Below are 19,227 nucleotides of genomic sequence, written 5' to 3' on the forward strand. Positions count from 1 at the left end.
ATAATATATTACTTAAAAATACTTATTAAAAATATATTACTTTGTAAAAAGTGTGTTAAGGTTTGTAAAACCTTGTGAATGTGTATTGTAAATAAAAGTATAATGACGACATAATCATAAAAAGACCGTTTATGACGTTCGGTATCCGTGATCGATTCTATTTCTCCATCAGGCGATTCGATTTATACAATTTCTCTTCTCTGGCTAATTTGCTGAAATTCTGAAAACCACTGCGCAGCATGGAAACGTACAATCCCCTCGACTTCGGAGGGGGGCTGCTTCGCAGTACTGCGCACCATGGAAACATAGTGTAAGTATCGCTGGTGAACACTAAGTATTGCTGATGTACCCTAAGTATTGCTGGTGTACACTAAGAATTGCTGGCGTACATTAAGTATCGCTGGTGAACACTAAGTATTGCTGGTGTACCCTAAGTATCGCTGATGTACACTAAGTATCGCTGATGTACACTAAGTATCGCTGATATACACTAAGTATTGCTGGTGTACACTAAGTATCGCTGATGTACACTAAGTATTGCTGGTGTACACTAAGTATCGCTGGTGAACACTAAGTATTGCTAGTGTACACTAAGTATCGCTGATGTACACTAAGTATTGCTGGCGTACATTAAGTATTGCTGATGTACCCTAACTATTGCTGATGTACACTAAGTATTGCTGATGTACACTAAGTATTGCTGATGTACACTAAGTATCGCTGATGTACACTAAGTATTGCTGATGTACACTAAGTATTGCTGGTGTACACTAAGTATTGCTGATGTACACTAAGTATCGCTGGTGAACACCAAGTATCGCTGGTGTACACTAAGTATTGCTGGCGTACATTAAGTATCGCTGATGTACCCTAAGTATCGCTGATGTACACTAAGTATTGCTGGTGTACACTAAGTATCGCTGGTGAACACTAAGTATTGCTGGTGTACCCTAAGTATCACTGATGTACACTAAGTATTGCTGATGTACACTAAGTATCGCTGATGTACACTAAGTATCGCTGATATACACTAAGTATTGCTGGTGTACACTAAGTATCGCTGATGTACACTAAGTATTGCTGGTGTACACTAAGTATCGCTGGTGAACACTAAGTATTGCTAGTGTACACTAAGTATCGCTGATGTACACTAAGTATTGCTGGCGTACATTAAGTATTGCTGATGTACCCTAACTATTGCTGATGTACACTAAGTATTGCTGATGTACACTAAGTATTGCTGATGTACACTAAGTATCGCTGATGTACACTAAGTATTGCTGATGTACACTAAGTATTGCTGATGTACACTAAGTATTGCTGGTGTACACTAAGTATTGCTGGTGTAAACTAAGTATTGCTGATGTACACTAAGTATTGCTGATGTACACTAAGTATTGCTGATGTACACTAAGTATTGCTGGTGTACACCAAGTATTGCTGATGTACACTAAGTATTGCTGGTGTACACTAAGTATTGCTGTAAAAGCTAGAGTTTTACTCCTAGAGTTCTATGAAATCAGCGAAAAATTCCACATGATAAACAAGGTATTTGACATTTAGAAACCATGTTAAAATATTCTGTTCTATTTTAGTAAAACAGGAACCGGTTGCGAAAAAAGAACAAAGATTTGATAGATTACACTTAAACTGGTTGTAAAGGTAGGCAGGCTCCTAAGATGTTTGGGCTTATATTTACCTGTCGGACTTCTAAATATTGTATGCTAAAATGTAAAGACTTTAAAGGTTGACTTGCAACAAATTCATATTACAGTTAGTTGGCATCAAAAGATTCACCTTGTCTTACTCTGCTGTGTTGTAGGGGCAAAATATGTGGAAATGTGTTTACAAGCTCTAAAAAGCTCAAAAACGAACAGTTAATCGCAGCCGTCACGAGAATGCTGTAGTTTGGAATCTCTTTATTTCGATCACGTAATCAAACATTATGGTTACTGTTTTGACACGTAATGTTATCACGTGAGTCTGAAGGCCAATCAAAGGCTCAATATAAAACGTCTCGTTGTACTAGTTTATGACAAACTTTTCGGGTTCTACCGGACAGCCTTTATCAAATATAGATGCTCGCTACTTAAGTTTCGTGTCAGCCTGGTGTAATAATCTAGTCGTAATCTGATCATGTCACCCATACTTCCTGCCAAATTCTTGAGCAATTTCCTCAGCATTTTTTGACTATCACAGGGTACCAACAGGCTCCTCATGTTTATCAGAGGGTGATATGCACTCCTTCGAGCTAAGGTTAAAAAATTAAACGAATTTTTACGGTAGGTTTTGAGATATCAGTACTCAAAGTAACAGCATTACAATGATTATGAAATAGACGCGTAAGGACAATAGACATGGTTTAATTGAATGCGTGAAGTATATTCGTGAAAATATTTCGACAAATGAGGTTGCAAGTGTAAACAGAAGCCATCGTGTTCAGCTATGTCCCATTTGAGCTGTTTTGTAAAAAGATTCCAATCTATGGCGTTTTTGTGATGGCTGCCATTAACTGTTAGTTTTTAGAGCTTGTAAACACATTTCCACATATTTTGCACCTACAACACAACAGAGTAAGACATGGGGAATCTTTTGATACCAAATAACTGTAATGTGAATTTTATTGCAAATCAACCTTTAAGGAATGAATACACAGATTGAATAATCAAATCATCTTTTCACACGCATGAAACTAACTAAACCAATATCTTTCTTGTAGAAATGGAGGAGGTAGTTTAGTTTTAGTATCCATTCCACAATGACCAGCTTATCATATGGAAGAGGAGGAGACGATTCTTTTATTACTGCCATGAGCTGAGTTAACGAAACAACTTCAATGTAGCGCATAAAAGCATTGTACTAGGCGGTTAACTGAACAAGCGTAACGGGATTGAGAGACGCAGATATACTGCCGTTCTATGGAATTATTTGTTCATTACAATTTAGGATAGTTGGAGTGTTAGGACACTGAATTGGACAATCTTAAGCTAGGTAATGTTTGTCATTGAATTAGGTGATTCTTATTATTGCGTTTGCAAGTATCTGTACCATTTTTCAACTTTGATGTCCAGGCTTTTTACATCAAGTGTATATAATAATAGCATTGACTTGATTTAATTTTATTCTGTATAAATATTGCAGCAATGATGTTTATTTAAAGACTTGTAATCCTAAATAAATCTTTGTTAGCGAGTTACCTGGTTTATTCGAGTTACCTGGTTTACTCGTGCATTAAATACTGATATGTTTCATGTTAAACTACAGTTTAAAAATACAGTCAAACATTCACTTGTGATTACCATATTACATCATATTTGTTAGATTCAGCCTATTAAGCAGGTAGAGGAGCTGATTCACTTAAAATTTTGAGGTTTGACTGTTTAAAAATTAATCCGTTTTTGACTCTCTTGCCAGCAGAACTCATTCTGCCATCAGTCAGCCATATTCAGATATAATGGAAAATGAAATCACGTTCACTTATGAACGTGCAATTGTAGTTGTGTTACATTGGAGGCCGGTACATAGTACATACAGCGCACCCCTGCCATACAACATTAACTCGTTTTGGTGTTGGCATCGTAAGACGAAAATGTAGTATAGAGGGGTAATAGAAACCCATAGTAATTACCTAACGCAAACACCCCTGGTAAAAATCATCAAAATTTTATATACGTACTGTACATATTAAACACTAGTAACGAAATAGTATGTTAACCTTAGTAACTATAGCTACTTACAGTAACTTTCGTGCATTTAGTAGTTATGACCTGCAATAAAATGTAACATTACAATGTGCTATGTGCACTGCGTATCGTAGGAAGTTCTTACTTTTGAGACAGACATAACAAAAATGTTGAATGTAACTTAAACGAATTTAGCTTACTAAGCACATACTTGAAGCTTCGTTTAGCTTAGTAAGAACACATACTTAAAGTTAAGTTGTATGTACTTACTAAGCTTCAACCTTTGTTGTAGAATAAAATTGTATTACCTATCTGTTTCTGGTTTCGTTTTCATTATAACTTATTACGAATAATGCTGAACTGAGGGAGAGTGAGCATCGTATCTCTTTCAGGTGTTGTGAGAGGAATTTAGACGAATAGCTATTGGCATCTTTTTAGAATTCCCGTTAGCGACATAAAATTTAAGTACAGTAGACACCCTTACAATGTAAATAATTCATTCCGAGAGAGTTTACGTCATAGGGATTTTACGGTGCATGAAGCATATGTAAATAGCCTATATATGTATATATTACTTTATGGGCAATTGTTTCATGTTGAACAGATATGTTTTTCAAATTTCGTTCCAAGATCTTCCTAAACTTACCCATATGACCCTTCAAAATGAAAAAAACACCACAACCTTTTAATATAATGGCTGTTCAGTAACTGCACTATCATTGGTTCATATTGACGACTTTTCTTTTTTCTTATCGCTTCAACTTGTTTTAAGGTCTAAAACTACCATAAGCAAAAACAGTGTACATCTTCAAAGTCACTTTGAATCTATTATTTTCATTTATTTTTTCAATAAAGTCTGCTGCATAAAAATATATTGCACTTGTCTAAAATAAAGATAAACTAAATACGTATATATAATAATAAATATATGTAATAAAAATATGTAAATAATAAACTAAATATATACTAGATATCTCTACATGTTGTTTTCTCTCCCAAGTGAGACAAGAGGTGAAACGTTACCTTAAAGGCAAACTAAGGGCTCCTGTTTTTTCAAATTTAATTTGAAAAATAAGCAGCGACGACCCTTTACCATTATGTAGAAATTTTTATGTAATATGATGCTAAAACTCTACATAAATTTTGTAAGTTTCATGGAATTTACGTAAAAGAAGGTTTATGTTATAGGGGTGTCTACAGTAGTTTAAAACAGTAATAATCGATTTCTTATTCAGAAAACAAAACTGCTTCATAAAGCCATGAAACCTGGCGCTCCACTGCAGGTGGAAAAAGAGTGCAACAATTACGCTGGCACCAAGAAGGTTGTCTATGTCCGTATGTGAGGAATACTTTAATTCCTCTACAGCAGAACCTGCTGGGTCATCTGAATAGGCTGAAGAGCGCGTTACAGCTGCACTACAGTTTCCTACACGCTATGGATAGTTTGGGTTGGTATTACCAACATCCAAATTCATATTACAGCAATTCCTCGCTACTTCGCGGTTCAACTTCCACGGCTTCAGTACTTTGTGGGATAAAAATCATTAAAAACTAAAGAAAATAAATACAAAGTAAAAAAATAAACACAAAAAAATCATAAACCTATCTTATAGTCTAGGCTAGTGATATCCACTAGCATCATTGTGCTAGGCTGCCAGGCCGTTAGTTTTCAGTCAGGTTACATCAAATTTAAACACGCTTATGACACCTTTCATTACACTTCTCAGGGGCCCATAACTCTCAAATTGTCATTATTCAGAAAAGATCTGCACCACATACTTGTCTCTAATCAAACATATTACTGTTATTGTAACACCCACAGATAACCACCATATATGTTATCAGGATTACAATGGTAGGTTAGCTCCATAATACCTGATATTGAAGACTATATGATGGATTAATGATACCCGGAGTCAGTACTTCATCATTCTGGTCAATATTTGGCAGTTTATTAATTTATAAGTTGCGATTACACAGAGCTTTTCACAATAAACCATCACAATAAGATGCAGACATCTCTGAATAGTAAGTAGCATTTGGCATACACTCTTTTAGTTTAATCCGATTTTAATAATTTAGCTTTGGCTTAACCTACTGATCAAATTCCAGCCGTTCAGCTTTCTCATTCTAATCTAAAATTCTCGCTAGTTCTTCGTTACTATCGAGTTATAGAACATCTGATCTATTCACTACTGCCCCACTTTTTTAAGTCTTTTACATAAGATAATTTGCACTTTTGAAAGATGCCATGTTGACAAAATTTTTGGGATAAAAAGTAAGCAGAAATCGGAGCACAACAAACTGAACATAAAATTTTTCAACTTCACAGAAAATTGTAAAAGGTATTGATAAAAATCAATATATATAATTAATAGAATGTTAAGACTTGTCATATAAGCTATGCTCAAGCACTGGAAACTGGCTTATACATAAACATACGGGGTATAGCGAATGTGAAAATTACACAATGTTTGCATATTACATAAATGTAAACTTGTACTAGCCAGTCGGTTTAACATCTTCAGATAAAAGGTAGATGAGCCAAAGCACCAGGTTGAAGAGTAGAAATGCTGAAGGGAAGGCAAATTTTGAGTAGAAATCAACTTGGTCTGACAGGCTCATCTTTGGTTTGAAACCTAATAAAGAAATAAACAATTAAAATTACATTGGTGCTTTTTCAATTAGAGAACAACACTTTTAGACTAATAACAACATCTCCGAAACGTAGAAAGACAGTTCTAGATTGCTCAGAGAAACAACTCTAGTAAACATACGAAGATGGTCTTTTAAGCAAATAGGTAACAATTCTGTGAAGATTTAATGAGACAATTTTATGAGTTTCATGTAATATCAATCTAACAGCAATTTCCACGAATATTAATATATCCCTTGTTCGGGATTGGCTACACGGAAGGCAGACAAACAATACTTTGGCTCATTCAATTGTTATAGTAGTTATCTATGGAGTAACAAGGTGCTTCTTCACATATTCATAGAGAGCATGATTAATGACAATAATTATTATGTAATCTTAGCGATTAATGGTTAAGTTAATTTTATTTCAGCATGACAAAGAAATAAACTTACAAAAATTATTACTCTTGTTGGGGTCTTCCTCACTGCTAAATTTACTAGAAGCATTCATCTCTGGTGTAAAATTGTTTACTGCTGTCGTTGACTTCTCAGCCTGAGTATAAAATATATAAAATATCATGTCAAATGTTATAGACCAGTTTGCATGTAGCATTTCTACATAGGTTACTTAGCTGTGTATATTACTTCCTTGCACATACATGTAGTTAACTTAGTTGTATAAATTACTTAGCTGTACATAGATTACTTAGCTGTATATGAAACATTGTCGTACACTTTAAATCATATAAACGGATTGTGAAAAAGTGTACCAATGAGAATCAACTTATTTGTTGAACTAGTTGATCAAATTGATTGATGAGCTATCAGTAAGCATAAAAAAGCTAACTGATAAACAAACTTTCAGGTTCAATTTATGTAAAAAAGAGGTCAGTATGTTTTTGCTACACATGAACGATCCTAGAAAAATCCGCTACCACATATTCTATTATTCATCAAAGTTTACAAAAGACAATTGTTATTGCCTCCTAGCCATTAATTTCTGGAAAAAAAATTTGAAAATGGCGGTTTTATCTGCTTTTATTGCCAGTCTGTTATCAGTTGGTACATCATTTCATCAACTGAAGTTCATTTGAAGATAGCAACTTTTTTTCAAGCTCTTTTTTATGGATGGCTCTCTAACGTCCAATACACTACATCATTACAGACCCATAGTGAAATTGACAGCGGTATGATTATGACACAACACCAGTGGGAATGTTTTAAGTTCCACCTGTACAATTGTGGAAGCAAACTACACCCTTAAAGGTTTACTTGCAACAAATTTCACATTACAGTTATTTGGTATCATAAGATTCACCATGTCTTACTCTGTTGTGTTGTGGGTGCAAATATATGGGAATGTGATTACAAGCCCTTAAAAGCTAAAAAACGAACAGTTAATCGCTGCCACACGAGACCGCCGTAGTTTGGATTCGCTTTCCAAAACGGCTCAAATGGGACGTAGTTGTTACAGGATGGTTTCTGTTTACACATTCATGCAACCTCATTCGTCGAAATATTTTCACAAATATACTTTACGCATTCAATAAAACCATGTCTATTGTTCTTATGCGTCTGTTTTATCGTCATTGTAATGCTGTCACTTTTAGCACTGATATCTTATAACTTACCGTAAAAAATCGTTAAACTTTTTAACCTTACCTCGAAGGAGTACATATCATTGTTTAATAACCATGACAAGCCTGTTGGTTACCTGTGATAATCGAAAAGCGCTGCAAAAATTATTTGCGAAGTATTGGGTCACGTGATCAAATTACGACGTGACGATTGAATAATGCCAAAACAAAACTGTAAAGTAGCGAGCATCTATATTTAATACAGGGACTTCGGTAAAACCTGAAGTGTTTGTCATAAACTAGTGCTACGATATGTTTTATAGTGAGCTTTTTATTGGCCTTTCAATACACATGAGAACATCACGTGACAAGACAATAACCAAACTGTAATGACAAGATCAGATAAATAGATTTCAATCTACTGCGGCTTTTCGTTTTGGAGCTTTTAAGAGCTTGTAATCACATTTCCACGTATTTGGCACCTACAACACAACAGAGTAAGACATAGTGAATATTTTGATACCAAATAGCTGTAAAGTGAATTTTATTGCAAGTCAACCTTTAATAGCTACAGACTGCTTTCAGAGGGTTCCAGAGTGTGGAGGCATAACCTTGAAGTTTTAATGTGTATGGCCTGAGGTCCTACATAAGTCTTTAGCCTAGTTATTTGTGCTATTAACTTTCATTATAGTAAACGTAAGAGTAAAAGGTAAGATAGCAAAAGTTATACCTCAGAAATGCAGTTAACCTTTGTTTCCTTCTCTTTAGTAGCGAGTTTGTTCACCAAAGCGTATTCCAAAAAACCAGCAAAGACAAATGCAAGGCATCCAGTCAGCCAGACATCCACCAGTTTGATGTAACTTACTTTAGGCAGCTGGGCTAGAGTCGAGCTCATCTGAAACAAGAAAAACACAAATGTTTGTAATGGAATAGGAGCGGATGTAGTTGAGAGGTCGAGAGGACCTCACCTCCAAAAACGGATTGAGGGTCAATTCCAAAAGGGTCACTGGTAGTGTCAGGAAGCAAATTTAGTTCACTATCTGGCCCACTAGATCAGTATACACTCGGGCGGCAATCACTAACCGGGGGTTGGACAAAAATTAATTATACTACATTATATAACATTATAAAACATGGCACGGTGTTGCATGACACAGTAGAAGCTTTTTTTACCTTGTAAGAGCTTCTACTGCGTCATGCAACTATAATTCATAGTAATAAATAATTCATTCCGAGCACATAAATATTATAGCGATTAGATTATACCAAGTGTAAAATATACGTAAATAGCTTAATCGATTCCAGCATCATCCCAAACCCCTTTCGGCCTTTTAAATAGGAAAATTTAAACCTAGCCTTTTAATTCAATGACTACAATTAGCTGGACAGTATTATTGGTTTGTATCGACAATTTTGTTATTTTTTGTATTTTTTTCACTTGATTTAAGGTTCATGATTACGGTAATTTTACGATAAGTTAAGAGGAGTGCACCACCTTCAATGTCAGTTTAAATCCATCATGTTCACATTTTTTCAACACAGCAAGGTCTCTGCTGCAAAGACAAAAAGTGTATACATATGAAATAAAGTAAAACAAAATATATGTTTCCTATAGTTTTCTATGTTTTCTATATCTTTTCGTCCAATTGTCCAAAGTCAGGATTGGAGGTTAAAGTAAAAGATGTCTTTCAATCAGACTCCAACACGTGACACTCATCTTGGTCAATAGACACTCTAACACCTGCACTAATCGACCCCATCCAGGTATTTATGAATAATTATGCAGCTGCTTATTCTCTGTTCTTTATAGTGACACCTGGCGATCTCTCACGACACAGTAGGCTGCGAGGCTGCATGTATATATATATATGTATATATATATAATTATATTTGAAAAATTATTTCGAAAAAAGTAAACTTTTAGTATACTTTTTATACTATATATATATATATATATATATATATATATGAGCTGTACCATTCCATATTCATCGTTTCATCTCCCTAACTATGAGACTCTGTTTAATTAAATCAAATTTGAGAACTCGTACTGATTTGACGCTTTACTTTATACGGAATTTCTTAAATAATACGAAGCAAAAACTTTCTTTAAATTCTTTATGTGGAATTTACATAACAGAAGGTTTATGTTAACTAGGTTTACGTTATAGGAACGTCTACTGCATATTGTGGTCCCAAATAATATAGAAGAGCATTTTATTTCACATTTAAGTACAATTTAGAATTTCAGACCTACATAAACAATTTATTCTTATTCCTTCTGCTCTTAGCACAAACTGAAGACACGTTGGTGGCCTAGACAGCTGGTAATGATGGTACACATACGTACGTTAAATTGCAGCAGATTATTTATGAAGAAAAGCGACATTGACTTCCTTTTAACAATGAACTTGAACAAAAGTTTTGTTGATTTTACCAGAAATTATCCGTCTTTTTCTATCGTTTGCAATTGTTATTAATGTTTGAGGTGATCTGGTGGCCAAGATGTTTCAAAACTAGAATTAACAAAACTCAATCATAGTTAAAACCCTCAAAAAATATGGTAAATGACATCACTATTTGCTATTGTCGCTATAGTTCATATCAGCTATTGTGTTCAAGTTGCAACGTGACGTGTCTTTATTCTGTCATTCTTTTTACTACTATACATATTATAATCACACAGTCGCTTTATCTGAGTGTTTTAACTACGATTAGGTTTTGTCAATTTTAATCTATAAACATCCTAGTAGTCAGATCACCTCAAACATCAAAAACGATCGCAAATGATAGAAATATTACTATAACTTTTGATAAAATCAACTTATATTCTGTGTAAGGTCATCTTTAAGGATGGTTTAAACAGGTAGTTTTACACTCCGTTGACCAGAATAAAAAATGTGAGGAATCTTATTTGATGATGCAAAATATTTTGATATTCAAAACTAACTTTTCAATAATATAACTAAACTGCTTGTGTAGTACATCTCTATGTTAATACTATAACTCACCTGCTTGTATGTATATCTCTATGTTAATAACATAAAATATGTTTAGCTCACTATCCTGTAAATCATTAGCGCTCATGAATAAAACTACCTGATTTTGCATGGTGAGAATTGTGAGAAGAGCTAGAGAAACACGTCCCGGAGTACTAGACTTGTCTATCCAGAAGGAAACCCAGCTAAGTATGACTATTAGGATGGTCGGAAGAAAGAGGCTCATCACATAATAGTTGATGTTTCTAGTGAACTCAAATTGGATTGAGATGCAGCTGAACGAACCTGGAACAAACAGACAAAATTCTTTGAAGAATTTGACTCAAAAATTACACACTCATCGCTTTAAAATTTAGCAATAACAAGAATACTTTGTACTTGATAACAACGTTGTAATACAGAAAAACTACAGAAAAAATAAAAGCGGTTAATTTAAATATTATTGGCAGATAAAAGAGCTTAACTACAAAAATCTGTTTTAAACCTTCTTAATGAGTACGGCAGGGTGCTACTTATAGTAGTAAAATGAATACTTTATACAATATTATATAACATGATATAGTATCATATAACTTTGAATAACATTTTGTAACATTATATAATAGTATATAACAAACAAAATTAACAATTAATCATCAACTGTTGAGCCTTTTCACACTGAAATACACCAGTTCCTAACTGATCACTGAAGCTCAGCATTGTAGAGTCAAGGAACTGCATGGTTGGTCTGTAAAATGACATGCTCAGCAGACGTGGCTTAGTTGTTGGGAGTGAGACATGTGGCTGGATACTGATTCCAAAAAAGGCCTCTGAAGTGCATACAACTGTAATCTCTTTAAGCAACGAATAAGTCATCCATGCCTTGCCACACCTGGTCTCAAACATGTCTAGCCAAGATCGCAGCAGCAATGCTATTAAAGTGTTTAGCATCTTGTAGCAAGTGAAACAGACATAGCACTAGGTCTCTGAGGGGTTGCTCACACACTGTGCCTTGCAAGTGTGTGAATGGAAGTTTTGGATGAGAAATGCCAAGGCCATGAGATAAAGAATTGAGGTACAATTTATTCCAGCTTGTGCTTTGTAATATTTATACTAGCATACCGCATATATTCTTTTTAATGGTTTTCTTTTGTTTTACTTTTGCAAAGCTAGCATATTTTGAGAAACTTACCTCGGACATAGAGTGAAATATATGCTTGAATTCAGTACCTTTATCACTTTTAACAATTTAATCTGTTATGGCTCTTGAGAGTCGAGGTTTTATTATTTGTGTTACACACATATTATCAAGGTTGCCATAATTATATGGTTCGAACAAATTTTCATTAAAAATAGCTAATCAAATAATACATTTCATTATTAATATGCGCTCTGGACACATTTGAAACAGTACAGAGAGCTATAAACTCGGCGTGTGTTTTATCGTAGCAGAAATGATATCAGACTATCCAACCCTGTAGTAAACTGCAATGAGCAGTTACATGCCCACAGATTAAATTTTACTTCAAGTAAATAAAGTTTTCCAATTAACTGCTTAAATGAAAATTATGAAATAACCTAGTTTTGAACTTAAAGAAGTTATACAGTTTTTTATTTTTATTTTATAGTCATTTTCCAAAGAGGTTACATATTTTCAGTTCCACATCAGTCTTACATACACTAGTAAAAAATCACTAAAGTGGTCATCTTTTAAAAGTCATAATTTATACAAAGTTTACAAGTGGCACTGTAATCCCTGTAATCACTGTAAAAATAGGAAACACTTTAGAATTTATGGAGTTGATATACTGTCTATCTAAAAATTAGTGAACACTAAAGGGTTTCAAAAACATTAATTATATAGTTGTTACATTACATACTAAAAATGTGGAAGATGACAGCACACTGATTCACTGTGTTTCCAAGCTTCAAATCGGTCCAGAGGTGCTTTGAGATGCTCACTTCGTTTTGCTAAATTTGTGCGAAGACACTTGCTGTGAGAAAGCGAGTCCACTTTAACAAGTTTTGTTTAACGGATACATCGTAAATCTTGAAAAGTGCAACTCCAAATTGTTGAAACAGTTCATAACCCATAACTCATAACCCATTAAAAGCATGGAAACACAGTGAATATGTAGCTGTGGGTGGTGCTGCTCACCAGTAGTGTTGTAGACCTCAGTGCAGTCATCTAACACAGGGCTGCCTATCACATGCTCAGGTAGTTCAATCTGGTCATTGATCTCTACTGCCTGCCCACCATTCCTTTCATTCCAGTAAAACTTGAGCTCTTCAGTTGAATGGCCATCTACATAAAGAAGAAAGATATAGTTACTACTGACTGAAGGGTAATGCAGTGTTTATACTCCAAAATTGAAGCTTTATGAAGAATTTTATAAACAAAGCTGGGTGAGCCTCGCTATGGGCCATGGAGGTAGCCGGGTAGGCCTCACTGTGAGCTGTGGAGGAAGCCGGGTTGGCCTCCGTGAAGTCTCACTGAATATCAGGCTAATTGGGAGTAGATCAGTAAATTGTTGTTCCCAGACATTGGAAGGAGCTAGCGACGATATAAAGACTGGCAGCGCCTCTATTCAACGAACAGGAAGAGAGAGACAATCAAGGAAAGAACACAGACACACTCGAGCTATTACTTATGACCTATTGATTGTTATTGGATGGATATATATATATAATATATATACTTCTACTATTAATAAATGTAGGTGTTATCTTGATTTCTTGTAAAGAGTTAGCCAGAAATCCTTTACAATTTTACATCAACTTAATTGTCATACACTTTAATGTATGATTCAGTGTTAATTGTTATAACACTTTAAATGAAGATTAATCCAAACCTTTCACATGATGAATTCATGCCATTATTTTCAAAGTTGAGCTTTGATATTCACTTACAGCTTTCCAATAGCATGTTGCAGTACTGCACATCGAAAGGGTACTTGGTCAGGTGCATCGGACAGGACACAGTTGCTGAGACCCTGAGGCTATATATCAGCTGCCCTTCACTATCGACTCGAAGAAAAGCGTTCAAAGTCGTAACTTCAGACTTCTGTGAGCTTTTATCATTTTTGATGAACAAGTCTGGCCGCCAGATATCATCTAGTCTGCTAGTGATAAGGATGCCACTGCTGTCTGTGAGGTTTGGATTGGACAGTCTGGCATCTTTCCATCTCTGTCGCAGGTACATATTTACTGTGTAGTCCTGTGGATGTACAAGGTTTTCTATGGGCACCAGCAATAAATAATGACTTAGCATTGTAGATATTATGATCACTAAAGCAAATGTTGAATATACTTCATAAGTTAAAAGTAAAACAAGTGAAATGAAAAAATAGATACTAAAAGAAGGAGAGTATATTTCCTACCAACTATAAGAGTTTATCAGTTAATTTTCTAGCTTTGCCTGCATCAATCAAACCTACATATGGTTAACTCAAGAATAATTGAGTTATGAATGAGCCATATACAGATTGTACAGTATAAGTTTGGTTCAAATTTAACACACTCACACTTTTTCACAGTTTAAATTCAGTTATAATGAAGAAAATCATGATAGTAATGATACATGAGCAATACTAATAATAACAATAAAGAAAATTATAAAAAAAATGTTAATGATAATAAAAATATAAGCATACTATGCAAGTATTAATAATAACAATAAAGCTATAATTGGTATATAATACATTAATAATATTAAAGCTATCTTTACTATGAAAACATTAAAAACAAAAATATAGCTATAATCACCATAAAAATGAATAATTAGGATATTATATTCTTTGCCATTTTAGATATCACACCCTAAATAGATTTACAATGTAAATCTACTTTAGGTGAGATGTCTACAGTAGTAGAGAAGATGATAAACTGATCAGAAGACTTAGAATATGTGAGATGTGAGAAGAGAAGCCCAGGTAAAATGAGATTGTGATGAACTCAAAGGAATATCAGGTTGTAATAAGAACATATCGTGACACTTAATGCCACACACAAGGAATAGAACTGACCATTGTATGAATGATGCATAATTTACATCAGACTTAAACATATAGCTAGCTGCAACTCACAGCTGCAAATTATTAACACACACTTGGAGTTGCATAACCTTACATGCAAACAGCTTAAAGTTGGGCAGCTGTTAAGTTTTAGCATAAAGCCTTATATTCTTCATAGCCTAAATACGCCAACAAATTTAGCTTTGCTCAAATAAGTATTTTGTAACTTTTTTTGTAAATACCTAAAAGAACACAGAACATACAAAAATACAAAAAATGCAAAATTAAATTTATGAACAGGTTTGTTAAGGCTATAGAGAAACACCCTAAACATGTTTAAAGAGCTAACTGAACATTATTCTACCAACATTCAACATCCCATAAAATGCTCTGTTTTGTTCACTACTTCAGAGACATAAATTATGAATATTTTACAAGCAGCAGAGCACCTGCTATTATTCCACCTATTCTCTAGTGAACTGAAGCATCAGAGCATGCGCTACTCTCACTTTAATGACGTAGTTACACCGGGCCAGCAAACAGACAATGCAAACATTTTAAATATTGCATAAATTTTAATATTTTATTTAAACTTGTACAACTGTGTGACGTAAGCATGAATAAAATTCAACAGAAGCCGCGATGTGCCCAAATTAGTATAATCTATTTAAAGTAGTTGATAAGTTGGTATCTGTCTATCATATTAATGGTGGACGGTTACTAAGCTGCAATAAACAGAGAAATTAAATGACGCTATGTAACCGGAAGATTAATCAAAAACACTTCTTTACTTTATATGTTCTTGTTACGGTATTCTTTGTTACCAAGCTGCAGTAAATTCAATTCACTACAGTATATGTAGGGTGCTATATGTTTGGGTGCAAAAGAACAGCTTATATATATATAAGCTTTTCCTATAAATATAAATACGGTATATAAATTTCAGTGATTGTAGTTTGTCTTTTGGTCATTTGACGTCTGTTTGTCCAGCTAGCTTGCTCTTAAAGAGCATGACACAATCTTTTTTTCTAACTTTTTAAATCTGAGCAAACCACCCTCGTCAGGTGCTAAAACCAAACCATACTACCTGGTATGGGTACGGTTTTAGCACCTGATGAGTGTGGTTTGCTCAGATTTAAAGCTGTGATTTTTATGGTATTTATAACCTGTTTTATTTTTGCTCCTTTTTAAGTAGAGCACTATATACATAGAGTCACAAAAATCAGACCAACTTTATATTTAAAATATATATATATATATATTATATATATAATTAAAATACATAATATATATTAGAATATACTACTATAGATATACATATATATAAATCTAAATATATATAAATCCATAAACCTATAAATATATACAGTATATATAAATATAAATAATATTTATATATATTAGCTTATATACATTGATTTATGTATATATAAACATATATATATTTATTTATATATATAGTTATATGTATATAATCTTTTCAAATGAGAAATGAGATTATGTCTATATACATTTGTATATAGACATAATCTCATTGGATAAAACTACTTTACAGATCAAAAGCAGCTTAAATCTAAAGCTTTAGCTCGCAGCCTTATTTAATCCTTAAATAAGTAAGGCTTAGGTTTGTTTTATGTAAACACTGTATTTAAGAAATAAGCATAGTTGTTAGTGGTATTGCCTTCTAGTTAAACCATGTATATAATTATGTATATCCCGTTTGTTTTAACATCTCTTCATCACCACAGTGTCATTCACCAAGTTTCCATACAGTGATAGTGTAGCAACACACCCCCATTTGGTACTGCAATGCTATTATGGAAACAGCTATGTCACTCCCATTCTGTCAGGGTTTAGTGTCGCTGTTTGGAAGCGAAACACCTATGCGATGCACCATGTTTGTGCCATGGAAATGTCGTTAGCGAGCAACTTCATCGTACTTGTATGTTGAAGTGGATCGCTAATTTGACTTCATAGGTCTTGCTTTTCTGTTGTGTCGTAGCATCATTTGTCTTTGAAATCTTATAAATACAACCTTGACATAAGGCATCGCCCAACCATTGCTCTACTGTAGCGCCTATGAAAACATTATCTTTAGCATAGCTCTTCAGCACCCAGGTGTCGCTAGACGCTGTATAGAAACATAGTAATTGATTGAGCTGATTCGTAACAGACGTGAGTTATTAAGGTTCTGATATTAATAATGGTCACAAAACACTCACTATGTTTCTATTGTAGAAATGGCAAAAATACGCAAGTCAGGCAAGTTTTGTAACTCAAAAGTTGTCATCGAACGTTTCATGTTTGCGAAAGATGTAAACCAGCACTGGATAATGAATGATGTGCAAGAAAAAGCCCCACAAGCAATTCCATTTTAAACGTTTTTCACACTTCATTTCTATTTTGATTCAACAAGACAGGAGTGCGCTGCTGTGACCTCTATTTAGCATTGAATCCCTTATCTTATATCTTATACATGTATACCTATATATTTCTCAAAGTCCGTTTGTCCGTGTGTCAAAAATCCGGCCATAGATCTTGAAACAAGTATTCCGTACCGAAGAGGATTCAATCTCGGACCAAGCCGTTCACGAGTCTTTAGCCTAGCCCACTGGACTATAGAAGTCGAATTGCTAACCTGCCAATATAAGGCATTATATTAGAGCGATACCTAACTGCTTTACGTATGACGCGGGTCATAGCATAACGTCACGAGAAGCTAATCGCTCACATTATTAAACTGCCTAATAGCAAAACTCTCACTACTTCTCATTGTTTATAAGACAAAAAACTTTTCTCATGATATGTAGTTTGAAAGTTAGAATGGCAAATGTTGTAATATGTTAAACACAAATCAATTTTCTGTCCAAATACTCTTCTATTACACGGGCAACGCCGGGTAGCGCAGCTAATCTTTTAACAAAGTCCCTGTGTTAATTCTCAACACGCGAATGTTCTTTGGAACACTCAACGCATGATAACTCCATGTGCGCACAACTCCAAATACGCACAATTCCGAATTCGTATTATCTACACTATAGAAACCTATTCATTTTTACATATCGTCACCATAAATGTCATAAGTTATTCTCAGATATCTGCTCAGGTGAATGCCATTCACCTTTCAATAATAAAATTTATTGATATAATGCAAACTATTGACTTTTGTAAGTCAGATCTCTTAGACAAATATTGACAATATTTGAGTGATGAAAAGAGATTTTAAATTGCATAATCAGAGCAATAAACTGTAGTCTTTCAATTCTTTGACCTTTTAGCTGATCCTGCAGAGCAATAATAAGTTGCTGTTGATCAAACAGGAGTACCATTAACTAAATTGCTGAGTTAGAACTAGAATTAGTTTTCAATTCAGAAATGACTGCAGTTACAAAGGGGAGTTGTTGAAGCCACTAACAGGAATCATTACAGCACTAAAGTTATGGCCTTTCGGATATGCCAGAGGACAAATATGGGCTGATGCCAATGCATGCAAGTTGCCATGGATACAGTTCTCATACAGACAGGCATTGCTGGTGCAACTCCACTTTTTGCGCAAAAATTCAACAATCAACTTATTCAAAAACTTTTTTCTTGAATAAACGTACTCATAGACTTTACTTACCTATACTTACTTACTCATAGACTTTACTTACCTTCAGTTCTAAAACAATTTGCATAATATAAATAGATTAGCTCAGGAAATAAAATTTTAAGTAAACTATTCCATCATTTTTGTCTCATGATGTTGCTGGAAGGAGGCACTGAACTTGTTATTCTAGAATGGTGATAATGTGTTCTTGGCAGCTTATAAACAAATAACATTTAGTCTAACAGGATACCTAGCATTAGGTGAATGAAGCATGTTACTTGAAACTTCAATGTTACGTGTACAGCTACATTTTCTACAGTGTAGTGACTTACCATATTCTTCTCACTGATAGCGCTTAGACTTATAACATAGACATCTACAGCCACTGCTAGGGCACCTTCTTCTAAAATAGAGAAAAGAGTTCACTTTCTCAATTATGTATACTCTTTGTAATCGACATTACGGTCATCAATGTGTGCGTTAGTGTCTGACCTGGCAATATATATGTATATACACTATGTATATATATATATATATATGTATATGTATATACACTATGTACAGTGTATATGTATATATGCATATGTATATACACTATGTATATATGCATATATGTACATATGTATATGTATATGCATATATATATTTGTATATACATCTGTGTATGTATATATATATATGTATATACATATCTGTATATATATGTAGATAAATATATACATGTACATATAAATATATATATAATAAAAA

General features: G+C 34.0%; 2 protein-coding genes across 6 annotated transcripts in view; one reads left to right on the forward strand and one right to left on the reverse strand.

Annotated features, from left to right (window-relative positions):
• LOC137399339 (YLP motif-containing protein 1-like) overlaps nt 1-3,277 on the forward strand; it is a 54,722-nt gene extending 51,445 nt beyond the window's left edge. For all 5 annotated transcript variants that reach the window (XR_010979145.1, XR_010979144.1, XR_010979143.1 and 2 more), the window contains 2 exons: nt 1,596-1,662; nt 2,720-3,277. The gene's annotated coding sequence lies outside the window, so the exon portion shown is untranslated. The remainder of the gene's footprint in view (nt 1-1,595; nt 1,663-2,719) is intronic.
• A 2,908-nt stretch (nt 3,278-6,185) lies between these two features.
• Nucleotides 6,186-14,077, reverse strand: LOC137400760 (glycine receptor subunit alphaZ1-like). Its single transcript, XM_068087096.1, has 7 exons — nt 13,786-14,077; nt 13,034-13,180; nt 10,997-11,181; nt 8,628-8,792; nt 8,320-8,379; nt 6,786-6,873; nt 6,186-6,322 (listed from the first exon to the last, which is right to left on the reverse strand). The coding sequence occupies exons 1-7, from the start codon at nt 14,075-14,077 to the stop codon at nt 6,186-6,188; spliced, it is 1,074 nt and encodes a 357-aa protein (XP_067943197.1).
• Between the last annotated feature and the right edge of the window lie 5,150 nt (nt 14,078-19,227).

The sequence above is a fragment of the Watersipora subatra genome, chromosome 7, assembly GCF_963576615.1.
Source record: "Watersipora subatra chromosome 7, tzWatSuba1.1, whole genome shotgun sequence".
Classification (NCBI taxonomy): Eukaryota; Metazoa; Bryozoa; class Gymnolaemata; order Cheilostomatida; family Watersiporidae; genus Watersipora; species Watersipora subatra.